This window comes from Myodes glareolus, chromosome 1 (assembly GCF_982192425.1).
Source record: "Myodes glareolus chromosome 1, mMyoGla1.1, whole genome shotgun sequence".
Taxonomy (NCBI): Eukaryota; Metazoa; Chordata; class Mammalia; order Rodentia; family Cricetidae; genus Myodes; species Myodes glareolus.
The window spans coordinates 96,492,607-96,516,937 of record NC_142026.1 but is presented as its reverse complement, the minus strand read 5'-3'; the positions used below and the strand labels follow the sequence as shown (position 1 = coordinate 96,516,937).

At 38.3% G+C, this 24,331-nt stretch overlaps 1 protein-coding gene and 1 pseudogene across 1 annotated transcript in view; one reads left to right on the top strand and one right to left on the bottom strand.

Moving 5' to 3' along the window:
* The first annotated feature begins 8,028 nt into the window (after positions 1-8,028).
* LOC125394556 (small ubiquitin-related modifier 1 pseudogene) lies at positions 8,029-9,001 on the top strand (annotated as a pseudogene).
* Positions 9,002-16,032: 7,031 nt separating this feature from the next.
* Positions 16,033-24,331, bottom strand: part of Rfx6 (regulatory factor X6) — a 49,521-nt gene continuing 41,222 nt past the window's right edge. Inside the window, exons 15-19 of the mRNA XM_048425245.3 lie at positions 23,959-24,081; positions 22,942-23,148; positions 20,491-21,003; positions 19,477-19,689; positions 16,033-17,136 (exon numbers count right to left, since the gene is read on the bottom strand). Coding sequence (XP_048281202.3) covers positions 16,961-17,136; positions 19,477-19,689; positions 20,491-21,003; positions 22,942-23,148; positions 23,959-24,081 — 1,232 coding nt within the window. The 3' untranslated portion in view covers positions 16,033-16,960. The remainder of the gene's footprint in view (positions 17,137-19,476; positions 19,690-20,490; positions 21,004-22,941; positions 23,149-23,958; positions 24,082-24,331) is intronic.

The following is a 24,331-nucleotide window of genomic DNA, read 5'->3' as shown; positions in this document are numbered from 1 at the left end:
TGAAGAGATGCTATCTCCTACCACGAGTACGTGGAAAGCTATCTACTCCGGGGCACACTTGTTTCTAGGAGTCTTAAAAATGAGAATTCTGTGAAGTGGAAGGCACCTATTTACCTGAGTTACCACGGTCCTCTTGAGACAGACCAAATTTAGTAGCAACAACTGAGTGACATTGTATACCGTGAAATCTGAGAGTCATATTCCAGGGATTAGCTAGTGAGGTTCTTGCTGCCCTCGGCTGAGCAGCGATAACAGCCAGAACATCCCCAGTTGCTGACAGTGAACAGGAATACAATACATGGTTGGAAGTGAAGTTACAGGGATGTGATATGAATCCTGAAATCCCATTCTGACTTTTGCTACAATTTAGGAAGGGGATTCAGATTTCATGCTGACCACTATTGGAAGAAAGAATGTTGTTCTCACAGTGAGCAAACTATGCACAAGATGTACATGGTTCAAGTTGCCATAATGCACAAAGTTATCTTTACATACATTTTATATTTGCAAATGTAAAAATCCAATGTAAAACTCCATGGCTTCCTTTCCAAATGTCTATTCTAAATGTATAGACTTTCACTGAGTACATACACTTACTGTCTGGTTAATTTTGATGTGTGATGGATTTTGGTTTGCAAGATATTTTTTTTCTAGTGAAATTTATAAAATTAAAAAAAAAGAAATCACACTTTGAAAATTGAACATATGAGTTTGCTGGTGTCATAAGGATAAACGGGGTCATATCATCATATCTGAGCTGGTGGGTTGATGTGGAAGTCAGTTCCTATCTGAGCAGAAGCATCTAAGGAAATGGCCCAGCTGTGCAGTTGCACAGGTTTCATGCTGAGACTTGAAAGTCTTTAGTCTTTCGAAGTTAATGAAGAAAACTGGAGCTCTTGCTCAGCTTCCTTTTCCTTTAGAAGCTGAAGAAGATCTGCTTATCTGGAAGGCTCAAGCTATCACATACTCAGTGACATCACTCTAGGGCTTCCTTCAAGTTTCCTGTGACCTCTCCCCCATGTAGCGACTCCTCTTGTCTTCTAGATGTGAGGGTTTCCTACATTCTGAGTTTACTCATTTACCTCCACAGACACATTCTCCAAATATTTTCCTCTTATCCAAATTAAGTTTTGGGTTGGGACCGTCCATCTTGTCTGACACATTTTGCAGCAGTATCTTGAAAAGTTCTTGTGTACATGTCTTTTCCTGACCAGTATCCAAGGTTTCTAATACAAAACAGTCCTTCAGAGGTAAGGCAAGTATTTAGGGTTTGACTTTCTCAGCTCTGACTCATGAGATTAAAACAGAACTTACTAACTAGGAGACTTTTCAAGAGGGCAATGATAAGTTCCTGGTTATCAGCAAAACATTCAGACTCTGTAGAATAAGTATTGTAAGCACAATTTAATGACCAATTTTGAATAAAGCCCACAGTATACAATATTTTAAATACTTTAATTTTTTCTAATTATTATAGCAGTCAATCATTTAATGGATACAGAAAATGATTAAACACAGTCTTCTGAAATTCTTCACACCATAGAAAATCATTGTCAATGACTTGAAATTCAGTTTACTCTCTTCTCATTTGTATTTTTGCCAAACTATACATTTTAAAGAAAAAAATCCATGATTATATATATATATATATTGATTTTTCAATTGTTTTTCATACCTACTACTTTTATGTATGTATGTATGTATGCATGTATCTATCTATCAATCTCAAGTGATACTAAGTATTAAAACACATTTGGGGAAGAAATTCTTAATTTTGTACACTGCTTGCTGAAGTATCTAGGTAAATCCTAAGATCTACCAAGTTTTCTACAGAAAACTTGAAATGGAAAACAAGAAAATTGTTCAGTGACAATATGATATTCTTTAAATCAATTGTGTGGGTCACAATCCCTTTTGGATTTGAATGACCCTTCCACAGGGGTCACATATCAGCTCTCCTGCATATCATGTATTTGCATTACAATTCTTAATAGTAGCAAAATTATGGTTATGAAGTAGCAACAAAAATAATTTTATGCTTATTTAATAACATTATTATTATCATGAGGGGGTCACCACATGAATAGCTATGTTAAAAGGTCACAGCATTAAGGAGGTTGTGATCCACTTCCCTAAGTGATAATATAATGTACAGCTGGGAAGTCTGTAGGGGAGGTGGTCCCTGCACGTCTGTGTTCAATAAAGATTCCACATGACGTCATGGGGAGTGACTGCTCTCTGAATAACCCTTCTTTGCACCTCATGCACCTTTCTTCTTCATTTCTATCCAAGCTTTCAGTATTTTCTATGTATTTTATGTAATTTTAAAAGTTTTTACACTTTTATGTTTTCACGTACCTTTAATAGTCTTTTTATGTACTTTTCTAATTTTAATAGCTCCAATTCCTTTCACAAGCTTATTTTTGCTACAGAAAGCATACAGAACTTATGGGAAGCCATTTTCATCCCATCTAATTATCTGGGTTTTTTAAAATTAATAATCTGCACACGTGAAACTTGCTTGGATTTAAGCAAAGTTGCAAATTCACACATTTATCTTGCCCTAAATTTGCTGTCTTTCTTGCTCTCGCCTTCCTTTCTCCCATTGTAGTAACCAGGGCACAAGGGCAGCTGGAACATGTGGCCTTTTATTTGATCAAAGGTAATGATCAACCAAGCCCAGAGGAAGATAGGTCAGCTGTCCTAGTTCAGCTGCCCGATAGAATCTTTTTACGTTTTCCCTATTTGTGAGCCCATCTGTGCCATCACCAAGTAGGGAAAACCTCTCCAGAAGTAGAGGGGTCGGCACACTCTGATCAGGACATTTAAAATGGTTTCAGATATACATTACTAGGAGTTGCCACTGTATTGTTAGAAATCTGTGCTTCATTCATATCTGTGATTCCAAAGGGCCACAGAATGTTTGCTTCTGTTTGTTTGCCAACTTAATTTATCTATTATCTTCTTTCCATACATCATCATTTTTGACTCTTTGCTTCTCTTTTTCTCTTTACAGTTTAAGAAAAGGACACATATCTGAGCTTTGTCAAGAAACCACAAAATATGTTCATGTACTCCACAGTTTATGTATTCATTAGCTATGGCTTCCAGAAAAAAATGCTCTTTATTATTTTTTATGAGAATGATGTAGGGACAAATTTATTCCAGGATGCCCTAGGTGTTTGTTGTATTAATTTGCTACTTTGAGCATGTGAATAAATTATAAAAAAATGTTCTTTATTTTTTATGAGAATGATGTAAGGACAGATTTATTCCAGGATGCCCTAGGTGTTTGTTGTATTAATTTGCTACTTTGAGCATGTGAATAAAATATATAAAGTATGGTGGAGTTTCTTTCTTTCTTTTTTTTTGGGGGGGGACAGTGTTTCTTTGTAGCTTTAGTACCTGTCCTAGAACTAGCTCTTGTAGACCAGGCTGGTCTTGAACTCACAGAGATCTGCCTGCCTCGGCCTCCTGAGTGCTGGGATTAAAGGCATGCGCCACCACTGCCTGGCATATGGTGGAGTTTCTATGAATATGTCTTTTAGATACATTCAGGTAGTAATAATATTTAACAACTCTCAGACCATGCAGTAAAGCTTTATTAAGTGTCACTGAGATTTTGGGTCATTTTGATACGACAAGCTCATTTATTGCCTGTGTCTGATTCCTTCCACAGGTTCTGGTTCCCAGGATGCAGATCTTAGTTGTTTACATCACAGTCAAGTACCAGCTAGGAAGATGAGGTCTATCAGTGAAAGACTGCTAGCTCTGGAAACTGTGACCCCACTTCTGTAGATGATATGCCTTGGTGCTTCACAACATGTTTTGTGTGTTGACTAATCTATTCATAAATGAACTTAGAGATCTTAATGGAAAATAGTGACAGTTGGCAATGGGTAAAGTAGAGTGAATAAAAAATTGTCATATCAGTCATATATGCCAGAGGAGAAAGATGAAAAAGAAAACTAGGATATGGTTATTGATTTAAAGAAATGTGAATACTTCAGCAATACAGAGAAATTGAAGGCGTCGAAGGAAGTCACATGTTCTGACAAGGCTATTTTAGCACAGTTATTTTCACACTCTGATCATTTATATACATTCATGGGGTCAAGATGACAAACTATTAAGCCTTTAGCAATAAAATATCTCAGCACTCAGGAGGCAGAGAAAGGCTACTGTAAGTGCAAGGCCAACATGGTCTACAGAGTGAGTTTCAGGAGAGCAACGGCTACACAGAGAAACCCTATCTTGAAAAACCACCACCAGCACTACCACCACCACCAACAAAAACAGGACACTTCAACATATTTCCTAAACCTTACTCAATCCTCTAAATATCAACATCCTCAGAGATTTTTAAAAGTCATTTCTTTGTCCAATACACATACTTTTCATGAGCAGTAATTTTACTCATAATCATAATACTTATCCTAATGTCTACAGGTACATTAGCATGTTAGAATGTGTTTCAGAGGTGAGCTGGATGTCAGCAATGAAGTGTGTGTGTGTGTGTGTGTGTGTGTGTGTATGTGTGTGTGTATGGGTGGGTGGGTCTACTGTACCTTTTACTGGGTAATAAAGAAAACTAAAAATATAATGCCTGTTAACAAGTATACTCACAGCTACCTGTTGCTCTACCAGAACATTCTGCTTCACCTGGAATTCAGACACTCAGTGAATACCATGAGATGTACCCACTAACTTGGATTTTGTTGCAACCTCTGCCTTATGAATATTTTTGTGGTGTGTTACATTGATAACGGGGCTTCTCTTTTGGGTGAGGACCACTGAACTGTGAGGAGGATGTGCAATCTGGTGGCCTCATTTTATTGCAGAGGTAGCAATTCAGAGATAATCAATAAGATAAGGAAGTAGATCTGATGTGGATTTTTTTCCTTCACTCACCAGTTTCCTGCATCATTTCAGTTTTCATTTGCCAGGATGTAGAGACTTTGAAGAACAAGGCTTATCAATAGACAAAGGCTGCAAGTCTTGACGAGACACAGGAAAAGACAATTGGCAGCATGGGCAGTGGGTGTCATGCATGGTATGGTTGATACTGCTCACAATTTTAAAACGTATCTTAATGACCACATGTGTACGCTTCCAACAATTACAGTTCCCAAGAGTTTCAGGATGAAAATAAGATGACTGGGGTATATTCCTACGACACCACAAGGTCCAGCTATTTAAAATGGTTCCTCCTCTTTCTGTTCTTCATCAGAGAGTGCTGCAGGAACACACCACTTCCTTCTTGATCAGTTGGCAGCACCACATGTGTGATCTCCTGATCAGATGTTTTCCCTTCCATCTCTTGTCACCATTTTCTCTAACACTCAATCAATTAAATATTCTCTGTGTTTTCAGCTTATTCTTATTTTTAGCATTTTGATTTTTTTCTCTATAAACCCACGATGACCTTAAACTCACTATTCTGTCTCAGTTCCAACTGACAGCATTACAGATGCCCATCACCACACCTGGCTAGTGTTCTCCTTTTTTTTTTTTAAAGCTTATCACATTTATTGCGAGTGTTGGGACCTTAACCATATCAAGCCTACAGTACCATAGTATATTTGCCATTGATCAAGAAATTGTAGTAACTCAAGGCATTTTAGGAACCACATATAACTTTCATTTTATACCTCAGGCTTTGATCTAGAATTTGTTTCTACCCTAGAAGATGAGCTTGTCTCCATCAAAAGTAGTTCAAGCAAAGGATTTATCTTCATATGACTCAAAAAACTCTTTGATGAACACTACTTGCTCTGAGCATTGACGGGAGATTGAATTTAATTCCTTGGGAAGGTCTGTGTGGAAGATGTGTCAGGATAGTTTCTCTTGTCTAAGGGAATGTGAGATAGTCACCCAACATTGAAAGCGGATGAGTTGCTAGGCTATTGAGAGGTGTGTTTGCATGGAGGAATAATTTCAAGGGAGGAAGCCATATGTTTATAACCTCATCAATACTCACTGAACTTGAAAGTGTGAATTGTGACATCGCCATTGAGAGTGGGTCAAATTGAGACTCTATCACGCCTAGATTTCAATAAGCTTGGGTACTTATTGCTATTTACTCTCACTTAAATTTTACTTGCTGCCCAGTATGTGTGGAGTTCATCATCTCTTACCTCTTTCGTAGATCTCCCTGTCTTTAAAGATACAGTTTATAATTAATTTGAACACTGACAGATGTTTGTGGATCAAAAGTCTTTTGGGGGATTTAGGCCAACAAAACAATCGACAATAATCTACTTTTGAGGTATCCTAAAGCAGTTTCTCCTAATGATTTCTCAGCAACTCATCATGAGTATACATCAACGTATTAAATATTATTGCTGTGAAAATTAAATTAATGTGCCTTGTTGACACTTTAGAAAGAATTATGTAAGAATAGTGAAATAGATTAGTCATAGCCTACGAATTTAGCTTTAAGTATTTTTAATGTTGAACCATGTTCCTCTAATTCCAAAATAGGTCAGGTAAAATCATATGCATACCCCTCACTGGAAAAGTTAACAGCTGATTAGGATAATACAGGCATTGGGCATGGGAGTATCTGAGGCTGAAACTAGCTGAGAAGTCTAGTCTGTCGTCTAGACAACTCTTCGTGATCAAGAATATTTTATACTTGAATTTCCATATTAAGATTCAATGAAAACTATGGTGGGGTTATTATTGATCATTTCAAGTGAACTAAGAGTTCAGATCTTAAGCACGGGGGCAAACCCAGAGTTAGGGAAGCAATAAAAGGATAAGTCTTGGAGTTTGCTGGCCAGCCAGGCTACACAAACCTGTCTTGACAGAATAAAGCGCAATTGAAGGAGAGATACCCAATATTCTGTTGCTATAATAAACATTGAGACCAGAAGCAACCAAGGGGTTATTTGGTTTATGATTCCATTCAAAGAGGAACTCAAGCAGGAGCTTGTAGCAGAAAACACAGAGTAATGGTGATTTCTGGATTATTATCTGATTTACAGGCTCATACTTAGCTAGTTTTCTTAATAGACTATCACACTGGGTTGTGCCCACCTCCACTAATCAAGACAAACTCCCACAGCACACCCACAACCCAACCTGATAAAGACAATTACTTTAGTAAGACTCCATTTTCAGGGGATTTGAGGCTGTGTCAAGTTCACACACACACACACACACACACACACACACACACACACACACACACAACCACCGCCACCACCACCACCACCACCACCAATTGGCTGATTGGTACTCACCTATAATCCTAGCATTTGGAAGTCTTCAGCTTCGTTCCCTGCTTTAGAGGAGGATTATGAGTTCAAGGCCATTCTAAGAAAGGTAGTGAGACTCTTTTGAAGGAGTATGTGTGGTGGTGAGATATAGAAGGTAGAAATTGATTGTTATAAAATATTCATATGAAAAGCCTATACAGTTACCAACAACTTTCTGTCAAAATCAACTATACAGTACAGAAAGGTTCACAAGCAGTAAGTATGTACTAATATGCACAGGGATGTGTTAAAAACATGTATTCACATAGACATTGCACGTATATGTAAAATTATGGAGAGACTTTATGAGTGATTGTATGTGGAATTTTTTTCTTTTTTATTCCTACGCATCTTTGCTACTGTAATGAAGGAAAACATTCTCCGCCGTTGCTAAGAATGCATTGGTCACTGCCTAGCTTATCTCTCTGTAGAGACAAGCATGGCTAATGGGATTTCACTTCTCTTTGACTCTTAAGGGCGCTAGTTCTGCTCCACTCACTGCCACGTTGTTCAAACAATGTATATGGGTGAAGTTTCCATTTTAAAATTGACAAAGCTCTCCTTTTTTATGATTTACTTTTCAATTTTAACTTAAAATAATACAGAATAGAGCCCTCTCTTTGCCCCTTTCTTGTAGATTGGAATGTGGGACTGCCCAGGACTGCCTATCTGCTACCACAACCCCTCCCCCACAATGGTTACAGAAGGTAACCTTCTGGAACCCGGAAGTGACGCAAGATGTACAGGGCTGTTGGGAAGAGTTGGTTTGTAAGCCCCAGAAGTTCTACCCCGACGCGGGCAGCTGCTGCTACGGGAGACTCTTTGGGGAATCTTTGGAGAAACCATTGGTCGCCATGTCTGATGAGGAGACAAAACCTTCAAGTGAGGTCTTCGAGACTAAGAAAGAAGAAGTTATTAAAGTCAAAGTGGTTGCACAGGATGGAAATGAGATACACTTCAAAGTGAAAATGACAACGCAACTCAAGAAGCTCAAAGAATCCTATTGTCAAAGACAGGGCGTCCCATTGAATTCACTAAAATTTCTCTTTGAAGGCCAGAAGATTGCTGATAACCACACCCCAGAAGAACTGGAGATGGAGGAGGACGACGTGATCGAAGTTTATCAGGAACAAACGGGGGGTTAGTCAGTGGTTTAGATATTCTTCATAATTCTTCTTTCCCCTCCATACTGTTTTATTTTTTAAATGGTTCCTTTGCTAAGTGGTATTCAGAGTGAAAATGGAATACTGTCTCTATCTCTTTTGAATGTCTGGCAATCTGAATTCTAGCAATCAATATTCATTATTGGTTGTTTTCATTGTGCTGATTTTGGCCATCAAACCTCAATTTCCTTCGTGTTGTCTCTTCTAAATGTTCTATGTGTACCGTGAGGCTACCCTTCTCAGGACCAATTTGAGCTTTCCTGGGCCGTCCAACCGGCCAGGAATTTTGGCATGCGGTTGCTTCACACATGGCAAGCGATTTTCAGGGGAAGACAGCGGCTTCAGTTTTCAGAGAACTGTGGAAAACAGCCTCTTCTTAACTTGAAGCTGCTTCTAAAGCCTGAGGATCTGGACCCAGAGCAGAATACCAGGTTTGGCGTTAAGATGACAGATACGGTGATCAAAACAACCCACAGAGAAGGAGCCTTCAAATGAAGAGAAAGCATCTCTAGATCGAACTAGTCTTGTCATACGAACCCAGATATGTTCTAGTATTCATCAGCAGTTAATAATAAAGTTATTCGTGCAAAAATTATATGAGACATGTTAACTTATTGAAAAGAATGCCCGCTGTTACTATAAACATGACAATTAACATCAAACTTTAACAAATATATTCTGTCAAATTTGCTTCACTTTTTAGAACCAAGGTGTTTCCCATATAAAATTAAGTTCTCAATCTGGAGTCTTTACTTTCCTCTCTTTTATGCTTTTCTTTCTTCTTAAAAAATATTTATTTTGTTACTTTTAGTTGTGAGTGTGGAATATGAGTAGAGGTGCCCATAGTAGTCAGAAATGCCTGATTTCCCTGGAGCTGAAGCTTCAGGTGATTGTGAACCACCCAACATGGGTGCTGGGAAGCAAATTTCAGTCCTCTGCAGGAACTGTACTTAGTATGCACTCTTAACTACGAATCTGTCTTTCCAGCTCTCCTTCCTCCCTCGGAAGTCATCATTATCCTAAAGATAACACATATGTATGTATAACTATGTATGTGTGTGTGCATGACTATGGATACTCACATACAACCCAATCAATCTCATGTGTGTATTTTTATAACATGTTCACTTTTAAATAGTACTTTGTATAGCTTTGAAACATGTATACCTATTAACATGTATTCTTTGAACTGTATTTTGTCAGCATTTTCAACTTAATTTTATTAGTATGTATAGATTTCATTATTGTTTTCTTGAATTACAGTGTTAAGTGATATTTAACATGACCTCAGGATTATCACATCCACAGCATCACAAGGTCAAGGCCACATGATGGGATAAATCCAGAAGGAAGCAAATGTCAAGGGTGTGCACATAGTGCTGTCTGCAGAACACCTATGGGGGTTTCAGCAATGGCTGTTGACATCCAGCTTAGTGGGTTGGAAGAATGGTTTTGACAAATGTTTCCCTTATAACTGGGGAAAAAAAAAACAAAACACACCTTGTCCCTAACTTTATAGTCAAAAAGGCATTAGAAATGTACAAGATGTGAATAATTTCTGATTGTCAGTTTAATAAGATATAAATATATTCCCTCTTATTGAGCATAGATTTTTTTGCCTCACATAATATATTTTGATTATTTGTTTCCTCTCCCTCTGCTCTTCCCAGTTCCTCCCACCTCCCCTTTCATCTGGATTAATCAGTTACATTTTAATATATACGAATCAATTTTAAAATGAGGAAAAATATTTTTCCCTTGTAGAAATTTTTACTAAAAATTGAATGTTGTTAGTTTTTTGTTGTTTGTTTTTGATTTTTGAGGCAGGGTTTTGCTGTAGTTTTAGACTCTGTCCTGGAACTAGCTCTTGTAGACCAATCTAGCCTCAAGCTCACAGGGATCCACATGCCTCTCGGGTGCTGGGATTAAGGGCGTGTGCCACCACCACCCGGCTTGAATGTTGTTAGCTTTTATTGCAGATTTGTGGAAAACAACAACCATGGTGCTTACATAACTATTAGGAGAGTACCTCCTAGGACTGCTGATAAATAAAAAAATTAAATCATTGAATGATATTAGTAGAATATGTGTAAATGCAAACGGTTTTTACATGTTGCTTGTAATTTTATTTTCATGTCTAACAATCAAGTCATATTTTACCCTGTGCGGGTTTGTTTTCACAAAATTAGTGTGTAGATGTTAATGATTTACTAGATCTTGTGTTTTCTTTCATTTGTATATAACATTATTATTTGCAGTCTCTTGATAGAGAACTCCAGAAAGAGCATAGCCCACATCTCACATAAAGACAGAAAAGAATGGCTTTCATGGGCTGGTTCTCTGAGGTTAGGATAACAGCAATAATAACAGCCAGTCCTAATGGAGACTGAGCATGTCAGGAACCATGGTGCTAAACAGCTCAACTATCCCATTTTTCAGATGAGGAAAATGAGCATCTAAGACACTAAATTACCTAATTTATTACACATGAATTTGATCCCTAGCACAGATCTGCTCTGCGTTGCTGTGTTTTAAATTGTTGTGTATGAATAATATACATAGAGGAAAACACCATAATGAAACCCATTTTTGTATGTTAGCCTAAAAATCAACAACAATAAAGTGCTGCATGTGTTTGTCCTATCCTGAAATATTTTTGCATCAATTTTTGGCAGCTCTTTTCTGTGCATTTGAAGAGGCGAGTCTGGGACTTAGGAGGCTGGTTTTTGTAAGAAGGCTTGGACTTGGCCACACCATCCGGCACATCTTGCTCCTGACCGAAGACTTTCTGGTTCAGCTGCAGCAAGCCCAGCACAAGCTTCACAGGCATCACACTAGGTCACACCTTTTGACACTGAAGTTGTGCCGAAGACTGGCTTGGAGAGGTGCAGGTCTGGGTTTCCTAAGCAGTTTCTAACCACTTTGCCCTTGTATTTCTTAGAGAACACATGTGGTAGAAACATAGCTGTGCTGGGGGTCATTTCTTCCCCTGGGGGAGATGTACCCTTAGAGGGCTTTCTCTGCTGGGCTGTTGTTCTATAATCCCCAGGAAAGCGATCACTCTGCTATCAATGAAAACACGGCAAGTATCACTTCCAGGTACAGTCTCTAGATTCTGTGTAATTTCTTCAACAACAGAAAGCCAAAATGGATGCTAGGAATTGTAAGGGTGTCCACACAATGAATAATGAATGACAAACTGCGTATGTGTCAAACAGCACAAATACATTGCCCCTTATTTGCAAATACAAAGGCAAGAGATCTTGCCAGTTTGCAATCTAAAATATGGGAACAGTTTTATTTTCCATAGAGGTCATGTGCAGAGCGTTAATAAGCTAAAGTACACAAATCCAAATGACAAATGCTGATTAACAAACTGCTCACGAAGCTCATATTTGCTTCAGTGTGTTTAAAGACGCCTGAAGGCTGTAAATCTCTGACCCTCACTGTGACTATTGATTGGTAAGAACAGCACCCATGCTTTTAACTAATAAAAGGAATAGTTTCTCTTTACTTTAGAGCAGTTATCATATTGAGAAGTTAATTTTTCACTTTTACGAATGTGTTCACTGATTTTTTGGAAGTTTCACAATTATCTTAAGAAAAGATGTAAAATCACAGCATTACACTGAGAGATCTTGATTTGGACCTCTTCGTCTTCAATTACCTTTGTCTTTAGGATTAAAATCACACCAGCAATATGAGAAAATGTCTTTTGAGTGCATTAATATATACTTCTCTTCTTTGCTATTTAAATTTAATTTTCAAAACCAGTAAGATAAGATTGAATTTGTACATATAGAATAGAGAATATGGAGGACGAGGAGGTGGATCGAATATCAAAGTGCTCACTAGAAAACATGTGGACCTGAGTTTTATCCCCAGCACACACATAAAAAGCTAGACATGGCTAGGAAGTGGGTGATAGCACATGACTCTAATCCCAGCACTTGGGAGGCAGAGGCCAGTGGATTTCTGTGAGTCCGAGGCTAACAAGAGCACACCGTTCTTGTGGTGATTGGGTGGAAACTAATGCCTCTCTGTGTTAAGCAGAAAACTAAAGTCCTGTAATATCCCCTTCCAAGGGGTTCAAGCATACTACTCCATTTCCTCCCTACAAAAACAAAACAAACACCTTCAGGTTTGCGTTTCAGAATTTATTTATGTCCAATGTTTTCTCTTTCTCTTTTCCTTCCTTTGTGCCTTTTAGCAGCTTTGAGAAGGTGAATAGCTACCTGTCTTGACTTTCAAGAAATGCATTTTATAGCTGGGCATGGTGGCCACACTCCATCCATCCCAGCACTCAGAAGGATCTCTGTGAGTTTGAAGCAAGCCTACAAAATGAGTCCCAGGACAGCTAGGACTATTTTACAGAGAAATTCTGCTTAAGAAAAGAAAAAAAAAAGAGAAACGTGTATTTCAAGAAGCTGGAAAAGCATTAGAGAAGTGGTCTAGAGACAGAGGTCTTGCTTCACACGTGCAAGGCCCCGAGTTCCTTTCCCAGTACTCAGGAGAGAACTAGGAGGAAGTGCAATGATATATTCTCTATCATAGATATGTGTTTAGACTGACCCAGGTTGGTGGAATAAAATGGATATAAAGAAACCTCATCATGTGGTAACCCTTTCAGGTCTCCAACTTGAATCTTTTTGTGTTAACAGTTAAGAATAAACTTAAATTTTAAAAAACAGAAGAGCATTTTTTTTATCCTATTGCTGTGGATTGTATGAGAACAGATTCATTTCATCAAAAATAAAATGTATCAGCCTAAAATTTATTACTAATCAACTTTATTTTAAGAAGACTTACACACTGTAGTGGACAGAAAGTACCACTGAGGCAGCTGTATCCTGAACATCAGAACAGAGAATGTATCCAGCAAATGCCTTGGGCTCAGGGGCACTGGCCACTGTGCCACATTGGTCACAATGACACAAGTGCTGCTCCGTTGTTCTGTGACATGTTTGGGGACCTGTCTGTCAGTGTCCTGTCAGTGTCCTGTTGGAGAAGCCCACACATTCCAGGGGATCCTCTTTAAGAACTTAGCCTCTCCCCCTACTTTGCCTCCACCTGCTTATTTCTTAAAGCTATGTTGTTACAGACATCTTTCCTAAGGAGATACTTGAGTTGGTTAGAGTCTGTCTAATATAAAAATCTTTGGCTAGTCAAAGTTTGGGGGTCAATAATCACACAGCCTACTGCTCTACTTTTCTTTATTCATAGAAGTATTCCTGTTTTGTGAAGTGGGACAGTCCCTTAATGTGTAAATCTATCTCACAAAGTACCAGATACTCACAGTTCTTGATCCAGCACTAGGCGCTGGTGCCCTTGCCCCTTAAAATGCAGTAGCAACCCTATTTTCATATCTCTCACTGGGTGAGCCTTTCAGCATCCCCTGGATTCTCCTTTCTTAAAGCATGAACAAAGAGAAAGACTTGTTGCATTTGTCATTGGATTTTGTCTTTAAAGTACAAAATTTATGAACATTTTATTGGAAAATATATGTGCAAACATATAGCTAGTGAGATCTGGAGAGGGGAAAACAAATCAGCTCCATTCTGATTTGTGATTCAGTGGAGAAAACACAGCTGTTTTTTGAAAGCAGCTATGACATATGTTCTTGATCTAAAATTATTTTAAGGATTCACTGAATCAATCAGAACACTTACCTATTTTTAACACTGGTCACAATCGTGTACAATTTGGAAAGAAAAACCCTAGAACTGAGTCATAAATGTAACATTTTAAAGCTTGGGTTTATAACCTTAATTTAGTATTTCATGTAAACAACAATTTGAATGGCTACTTCTTTATAATGAATACTAGAGACTTTTCATAATGTTCAATTTGAGGCAATGCAAGATCTTTAAATTGCAGTTAAAATTAACAAAAAAAATATGTTTCAAAATTTCTTGTGATACTCAAGAAATTTGATACTTGATACTTGATACTAGGCCTTAGAATATGAAGGAGCATTTTCTAAATGATGAGTACAACCAAAGGCTGTTAAGTATGTCATACTATGGTCTCCTGCTCCTCATAGGCAAGGTTTGAGGCATCTCTCCTTTGAATCATGCAGGACTTGCACTGCCTACCTTGAGGCATTTAGAGATATGACACAAGAAGTAGTTTTATTGCAACTTAGTGTGTGAGGATCAGGGATTTTGAACTAAATCTTTTACAATAAGAATAGTTATACAAGGCAAAGTCAGCTTGTGTGAATACCAGTAGACCGTATTGGGAAACACTGTCTAGCATCTAGCAAACAGAGACTCCAAAACCCATTCTCCAGGACAAAGGGAAAGTTAGTTAGGTGTTGTCGGGGTTTCTGTCCTGACCATTTCCCACAATCGTTAAGTCCCAAAGAAATCACACAGAGGTCTATATTAGTTATAAAGTGATTGGCTCATTAGCTCAGGCTCCTTATAGACTCTTACAACTTATATTAGCCCATTATTTTTATCTGTGTTAGCCACATGGCTCAGTACCTTTTTCAGCGAGACAGTCACATCTTGCTTCTTCTGTGGCTGGTCAGGACTGCAGAGGAATAGGCTTCCTTCTTCCCAGAATTCTCCTGTTCTCATTGACTTGCCTCTACTTCCTGTCTGGTTGTCCCACCTATACTTCCTGCCTGGCAACTGACCAATCAGCATTCATTTAAAATATAATTGACAGAATACAATTGTCCCACACTAGTTGCTTCTTGAAGTCAGCATCAGTCAGGAGGACAGGAAGCCCAGAGATGCTTCTTTCCTGTCTTTTGGGTTTCTGTACATGCTTTGGCCAGCTATTTCCACTTGATACCTTGCAAATAAGTCTGGAGAATAAGCCTAAAGACCAATTATACACTATATTGTCTCCTATCCAGTCTGTTTCTTCTCATTCTAGAACGCTGTTAGATGCTCCTGGAACATCATTTATTCAATGCAATTTTTCTACCCTTGAAACTTCAAGCTTTAATTTCCTATCACCCCACCCCTTTGTATCCACACAGGATGTTTTAAAGTATGGCACTGCCACTTTCATTTTTTAATATATTTCCAATTTATAAAACATAGTATCTAACAGTGGTAAACATGCCTTCAAATTTTGATTCGTAGCTCTCAAGAGCTATGTTTAAATACTTCTTAATGGTGTTATTTCATCCCAAGGCTATAGTTTCACCCTTCATTGTAGTCACACCATATTATTAGTGGGAGGAATAAAACACCTAGCTTTGTATTCACGATTTGCTAAGACTGCTAACTTTCTCTGCTTGTTCATTAGATCATATCACATGCTATTAAGCAAATGGTAGCATATCGCAATAAGTGCACAAACAGTTTCTAATTTCTTGTTGAAAACAACACCATAGTTTATTTTTACCAACTAAAGAATGATATATCGTGGGTATTTGGCACTGTCAAATCTTATGATGTACCTGGAGCTTGAAGCATAATCTAATTCTCTACACAAATAGTATGAGGCCCATCATACGATTACAAGAGATTTTTTTTATAGTTAACGGATGTCTTCTAGTATAGGTCATGAAATTCACAGATACAACATATGGAAAAGAAAAAGAAAAGTATGTAGATAGATGGTGCTATCTGCTTCGTTACCCATAATTCACTTCTGAACTAGGCTCTTCATCCAGATGATCCCTGAATACCTATTCCTTCCCTGAGCTTTAGCAAGGTACTTGATAAACAACAGCTTTTAAATGACAAGAAAATTTAACGGTCTAATTTCTAGATATGTATAGGTAAGGAGTCTGAAACACAAATGCTCTTGAATTATAATGTCTTAAGCAGCAATCTTTTTAAATTTTTTTTATTGCATACTCAAAGTACTTCAGTCTGCAAGTCCCCATGTTCTTCAGGAATAGCACCAATCCTAAGAATAATCACACCTTTGAAAATGCTTTCATACAGTCTTTTTAATTTCCTCATATCATTTTAAATAAAGAAGAAAAGTGTTTGTCATTTCTATTCAGTTACATAGAATTGGAACACTGCTATGTAACAGGAATCATCCCATTAATGCACAGGGTGAGAAGGTCAATTCACTTTGGTCTGAGCTGCATACATCTACGTCTTGACCTTGTAAACATTTCCACAGGAGGTAGAACATAGACATTTGACTTTTTGTCAAATAAGTGAGAGTAAACAACGATTAGGGGAGCCTAATAAATTAAAGATTTTGTTAAGGCATTGAATATATTTTCTTGCATTAGAAACCACAGATGAAGGAACATAGAGATTTTTTAATAAATTAGAAAGTGAAACATTACATTTTGTAATGTCTGCATCTTCAAATTTCCATTGGTTTCATTTGATAGTGTTTGAAGTTATGATCATTAATGACTTCACATTTTCACCTTTTTGTGCACAATACAAGTATTTCCATTTATTATGGAATTGTCCAAAGTATCCGCAATCTGAAAAAACATTCAGTCACTGCCCCTTCTTTCTTTGCCCTCATTGTAGCTGGGGATGGATAATGGCATCAATACAACAGAGATTTTGAGTTTCAGCTGCATTCCACATTGTTCATTTAAGTGCCTCCAGCTGCTGTCCCCATGAACACGGTGTTAATGGGTGGTAAAGAGGACACCATTTCTCTATTGCTTGCTCCATTGGAGTCCAGGTTATCTTGCACTGGATACTGATTGGAAGTTCCATACATACACTGGGATGAAGATGAAGGAACCTGGGTTTGCAAGTTGGAGGCTAGAAGGGAAAATATAATCAACAATTTAAAACAAGTTATTCCTTTTTCTTCAAGTGCTACTCACTTAGAACTGCTTTATGTCTTCATGGTTTTTGCATGTAACATTTATCAGTTGTTTTAAATGTGACTGTGCACAATTCACTGGGACAATAACATTTTCTCCTATTTTTCCATTCATTGTCCTGTCAGCTATTATTTCATAGAAGAAAATATTATAGTAAAAGTTAAAGTTATCTTTTAATAAATTTCTCTTGGTTAATATGTAAAGTAATGGGTATTATCATAGCATCTATGGTCTTTATACTTGTTCTGATTTGTTTCCATCTTCCATTAGGCCTTCCCCAAACTTCCTTTCCCCTTCAGCTGATTTACCCCCTCCCCAGTTAATCCTAATGTCTACTTTCTCATCACATGCATTCCATCACATATATATATGTATATATTCCATATCTATTAAGAGTTATTCCTCCTTTTTCATGATACTTTATGACCTATATGCATAAACATATATAAATATACTTCTCTCTCATACACACACACATGTATATACACATAACTACATATTCATATTTATTTATTTACGTCCAGGTTCCACATTTGAGAGAAAGCCTATGCTGATGAAATTATCTTTGTAATATATAAATTTTCATATTCATTGCCTTACTCTTCTCTTCTAGAACATAAACATCCTCCAAACAAAAATTATGTACTGATTACCTCATTATCCCCATACTTAGGGTCTGATATCTAGTTGCTCTAAAAAACTTCGTTAACGTTTTTAAGAGGTCTAGGTCTCTCTGGCATGGCTGATGCTGTCTCATTGTCAAGGCAATGTGTTCTCTGTCTCTAAGGATTAGGCTTTATAACTAATGAAGATTTAATGAGTCCCAGGCCCCACAGTGCTTGTTCACTTAGTCCCCTTCTGCTTTCACTCTGAAACCCAGGTTGCAATCTGCTCAGTGGCTAGCTCTGACAGCTAAAGCTTAGAATCCACCCTACTTCCAAGGCATGTTCCATCAAAGCGTCCATTATCTCTACAAGTAAACAGAACTAATAGTAACAATAGCAACAAGGCACATTTTAGTCTGGTGGTGAGGAAACGTCCTGAAGTGGAATTTTCTGCTTCATTAGAGTAACCTAGAAGCAATGACTATTAGCAGATAGCAGGAGATGAGCTGCTAGACCACTCAGGGCACATTTCTGATGGCCACAGGAAGGGAAGAAGTACTTCCTATTGAATTATTGGAAAAGTACACTGAGGGATGAGAGATGGAATTTATTTCATTTTCCCAGGGTTTCTATTGGGTGTCATATGCCCTTCACTTACACCAGTGTAAAAATCAGTTCCATTGAAGATTTGAATTCTCTCATAGAAACATTAAAACTCTTCTTGTGGTACTTGATGAATGTGTACCTTCCCTGTGCTGCTTCATTATTAATTCTCCAAACTAAATGTACTCATAGATTTAGGTTCAAAACCTATGTTATCAGAAATAACTTACTAATTAAAGTAGACTATGTGTATGAATAGATTTAAGGTTGCTAACTTGGTGCTAGAAGTCAAATCCAAGGCTTCACATATGACAGCCAAGTGTTGTGCCACTGGAGCCAGAACCAAAGCCTCTGGAATAGTTTCTGTTCTTTTCTACTCATTGATTTGCTAAGTTTCCACTGTTCAGACAATGAGGTGGTGTATCTAGTTCCTTCACGGGTGAAGCTCAGGTTGGAAGAAGCAGCTAGAAGACTTCACAGTAGGCACACTGATTTGCTCACTTTGACTTGAATTGTATGTTACAGAATAATTAAAAATAGCAACATTTTCTGCCAGGGTGCTCAATCACATTTTCCAAAAAAAAAAAAAAAAAAAAAAGCTAGTTGCTACCATCACCGGCTACACTTTTGTAAATACTTTCAGTGGTATGGGGTGCTGATGGAGATTACGGAGCCTAAAGATAACTCTTGACACTTCCTACTGAGTCCACTGTAGTCATAAGGGAATGAGAAAAATGTATCATTCCTGTTCTCATAAAGCTCGCTAGTATTTAGAATGCCTTTGAAAAGCTGTTCTAAACTTTTTACACATAGTAAACATAAGTAATTATTATACTTGAAAGGAGCAAAAGATCTCAAACTAGGTGTGCACTAGTCATACAAAGAATAAAAAACGGAAATTTACTCTTCACTCAAACATAAAAACAGCTTCGAGTCCAGTGATAAATTACTTTAGGGTCACGCACGCCTCGTTCACCTGAACATTCCCCCCGCCCAACCAGGTCATTCTGTGTATCTGAAGTCCATCACTTCTTAAAATGTTTTCAATGGCCATGAAAACAACTTACCTACTACAGGAGTCCGACATGCAACCGGAGAGGATGTGTCTGGATAAAACGAGCTACTTTGTTTCCGGCTACTGTCATCTAAAATGTTAAGTGGATCATGAATATCACTGTAGGGAGGCAGTGAGCGAACACTGCTGATGACAGAGACGTGTTGGTTCACCATCGATCCCAGTCTGTGAGTCTCCGAGTAGTTTACAGTGTTTCCATAGTATCCTAGAATAGAACAAGTTGAGAATATTCTGTTTGCTTGCTAGTGAATCACCCCAGGAAAGGCGAAAGCAACAATGTAGTTGGGTGTAGTCTTAAAAACATCAAATGATCAATATCATTTCTATTAACTTGAGAGTTGGACTCACACTTTTAAGTAGAATGGTTTAGTATTATATATTTGAGTGAAAAGGTAACTGACATTTTATTCATCTTGAGACTGACTATACCATTGTCATATTTTCTTTATCTTTACCATGTTTTTATAAAGCATGTTTATGAAGAAAATCACAAGTACTGTTACTCCTTTAAAGCTTACTTTTCAAACACAATTTCTATTTATAGAACCATATTCCTGGCTGAAAGACTGGGCTACACCTAGGAGAAAGTCTTTTTAAAAGTTTAATGAATTCAGAGGTCTTTCAGTTTTCTTAACTTCAGGGTTTTGTTTTCAACCAAACAGGGAATATTGATTATAGAGCCAGTCTTAAGTGTTGTTAATTCTCTGGAAGGCATGGCTTCCATAGAAAAATGTTGTCAAAGGAAAAAAATATTATTTGTAAGTATCTGGCATATGTTTTTACTGTTTTCAAATCATTTATGATAAACTTTAATAAATACACAAGAATTAAAGAATGTGCTTGGGTGTGGCAGGCACATTCTACAAGTGCTAAAATTTCTTAATTTTTTTTTTTTTTTTTTACAGATTTTACTGGAAGGTGCATTGCTCAGCAGAGGTGAAACCCCTTAGCAGATTGCTCTACTGCCTTCTCAGAAGCCAGGAAAATGTCTTTAAAAGTTATATACCATTAGGAGAATTAGATGGCAAAGGGGCTCCTTGGCAGCTGCCAGCTCCTGCATTACTAAGGAAATTGAAGCTTCCTGTGCTCAAAAACTGCATGCCATGTGACTCTTGCATGTGTGTGGAGGGTCCATAGCTGGAAGGTGGCTTGGAATTATACGGAGTCCCAGCACAACTGCCACCGAAGAAGTCTCTAGAAAGCTGTTGTTCAGTCCAGGCCATGCATCGCCCTTGCTCTGCACGGTGAGGAAAGAGACTCGACGCAGGGTGAGACTGTGTCCTAAACACAGTCTGATAGTTGGAGTTGGTCCCATACAAGTCATGGTTGGCTGGAGGGAGGGTAGGATAAATTGGCTCTGGATATGTTGAGCAGTGTGTTGGAACTGAGAGAACTGAGCCCACACTTGGGGGTCTGCCTGCCATTGGCCCTTGGTTAATGACGCTCCCTCGGCTTGCCATGGCTGGAGAAATAGGTGGTGTCATCAAATGGCCAGTACTCTGGGAAAGCTCTATTTGACCTGGAAAAAAAAACAAAAAAGAGCGAGAGCATTCTGTGAGCAGCGTGGTAAGCAGATAGGACGATGACTTTAAAAGTATTCAAATGATTTCTTAAAGTACCATTTGTTCCAATTTAGTAATTCCTACTTTTTGCAAGTCACTGAACGGGAGAACAAACAGCCACACGTATAATCGCAACACGGCTGTGTTTCACAGCAGTGGTAAACTGGAGTCTGTAAGAGTAAAATGTAAGATTGTTTTATTTTCTCACAGGGTCGAAGAGGTGGGGAGGACCTGGGGAAGTCTGGGAGGAGCTGGAAAGAGAAAGTGGGAAGAATGTGATCAAAATATATTGTATGAAAAAAATTCTTTATTGTTGGCTTTTCAAGACAAGGTTTCAATGTACAGCCTTGGTTAGTCTTGGAACTTTGTAGACCAGACTGGTGAAAAATATTTTTAATTAAAAAAAAGAACTCACAAGTAGGAAGGACAAAGGAGTGTGATGCCCACACTGTACTATAATAAAAATCCAAATGATGTGATATTCAATAATAAAAAATGTATTGACATTGCAGTGCCCATTGTTTAAGAGACAGCTGAAAACATAATGGATACACGACTGTCAAGCAATGGGATTTACAAATGTCTCCAACTCCCTGGGCTTTCCTTTGGTATAATTAAACCATGGCGTTACAAGGCCTCTCTTGTCTTAAAATTCTTCATGAATTAATGAATTAATGTACAAAATGGGACTTTTATAAAGCCCATGGGCCAAAAGCATATTTAAAATATTCTCTGACATCTAGTTCACATCACTGAAAATTCATTTTGCTGCAAATCATAAAATTATTGTATAGCGGTCCTTCAGTGACGAGAACAGACATCTCACCAAAGCCAAAAATCAAATAAGCAACCCAATTTTTAAAGGCAGAATTTTGGGCACAGCTACTACCCAGGCCCACATCCAGGGCCTGGGGTTGGCCAACCTAACATCTACCTGATTTATGTCCTGATCATGAAGGGACTGGCCCTGTAGAATAATACTCGCAGGATCTCTGTGACTGAGGAAGGTGGCAGGATATCCCAGAGGAGTTTTGGTAAGGGTCCAGTGATGATAGTGTGCCAGACACCACAGGCCTTGAATCTGACCAAAGACTCATTGCAATGAACATTTGCAGGTAAAGCTGATTAGGTAAAAGTGTAGACTCTGTGAGGAGGTGTTGGAGAGGCAGGAAAAAAGGAGGAACAGGAACCAAGTTGTCTTTTTTTTTTTTTTTTTTTTTAGTTTTTGGTAGGGACAGGGCAAGGGGAGGTATGGGGAACTGGGAATTAGAGTGCATGATGTGACATTCCCAAAGAATCAATAAAGAAATTATGTTTTAAAAGTAGAATCTGAAAATTCTGTCAGTTGAAATGTTCTTTGTGTTAATAGTTCATATACAGTAAGGGATTTTAATTTTACTTAAAGTGCAATGCAGTGTATTTTTTATGAAGTAAATAATTTGGTGTCAAAGGAGAAAGAAAAAAGGCAGAGTTTTGCTGTAAAACTCAGCCCAGATTGAACTCATGACCTTCTTACCTCAGTTTTCTGAATGCTGGGATTATAGATGTCTGCCACCATGCCTGGAAAACAGCCCACACTTTATCTTCAAAGAGGCTTAAAGATTCTATGCATATCTAAGATAGGTTTTCTTCTATTAGATGAAGATATGTTTTCTTGCTTCTGATATGAGTTAATGTTTGTGATATCTCATAAGTAATGTATAAGTATAAATAGTATTGGAAAAAGTGAGAAATATGAACTCTTATGTTTCAAAAACTTTTTTTTTTTTTTTTACAATATAAAATGATTTTCTCCTTGGTATTCCTGAGTTTGGAAGTGTTGAGAGAAAAGAAGGAATGGGTCCACTGTGGTGGGCTGGAAAATGCTAGGTGTGCTTTCTTGTTTCTCCGCATACCTGGCAGTGACATGTTCTCAGCATTCTCAGATGGGAACGGGTGCAGAGCAGGCGGTATGGCTGTAGACTGGCTGGAAGGCAGAGGGACGTAGGATGTCTCCACGTGGCTTTCATTCTTCACGGTGTCACTGGAAAGTGAGCTGCCCTTATTACGGTTGGCCAGAAAGCACGAGCTCGGGGAAGCCAAGAAGGCAGCTTTACTCGCATCTGCAAACGGTATTTTAAAGTGACAATGAGGCCGGGCAGTGGTGGCGCACGCCTTTAATCCCAGCACTTGGGAGGCAGAGGCAGGCGAATCCCTGTGAGTTTGAGGCCAGCCTGATCTACAAGAGCTAGTTCCAGGACAGGCACCAAAAACTACAGAGAAACCCTGTCTGGAAAAATAAATAAATAAATAAATAAATAAATAAATAAATAAATAAATAAAGTGACAATGAGGAGATTGTGAAATGCTCTTCCTTGACAAGGCCAAGCAAAAGACCATGAAAGTGGATCTTGGTTGAGTTATGAATCTGGAACTTCTGCGTGATATTTTCCACAGGAGACAGGCTGGAAGGCTTTGATATTGATGGCACTGGATTTGCGAGTTGGGTATTTGTGGATGGGTATATTCTGAAGGGCACTAAACAACCCACTCTGGGTTAAACAGGTTTCAGAATGCAGACTTCTCACCTGAAACGGGCTATCCTTCTCCCGTCTCCCATTGTGTTTCTATGTGGCACTGCTACATGTGTTGTTTGGATTACAAGTATTTTTTTTGCAGGGGTGGGGGTAGAGCAAATGCTTCTCCAACTTCATCTAAAGTCTCAGAAATGAAAAATGTTAAGTTGCATAAACTTCCAGCTTCCATCGAGAAACTTTCAGTGCTGTGTCTAAATGGCAGGGAAAGGGTAGAATGCTAGTGGTGCTGAGCTGGGAGGAAAATTGAGACTAGAGAAACCCCCATGTGCACCTGCAGATCTGTAAACTCAGGTTTCGATAAGGAAACATGGAAAGTGTAATAGTTGTTTAAGTTACCTGAGTTCTTCATATATTTGTCCAATAAATTCTGTAGTTCCTGCTCTTTGTCATTGTTAAATTGAGTCTCCATGGCCAGGAGAATGTATTCATCCAGAAGCATCCGGATCAGGTGGAAAGAACCTTGTGTACAGAAGAGGGGCATACACAGAGAGAAAAGGGGGGAAGGGAGGAAAAGGAGGGAAGGAGGGAGAAAAGGAAAGGGAGAAAAAAACTTATCTTTGTGACCATCTCACCACACTTTACAAGGAACAACTGAAATAAACAAATACATGTTGGACTTTAAATGACCCGCCAAGACCAACATGCTTCACTTGGGTCTCTAATCTTTCTGTGTACCTCCTGCTCAGCTCCCTGTGTGCACTGTCCTGCC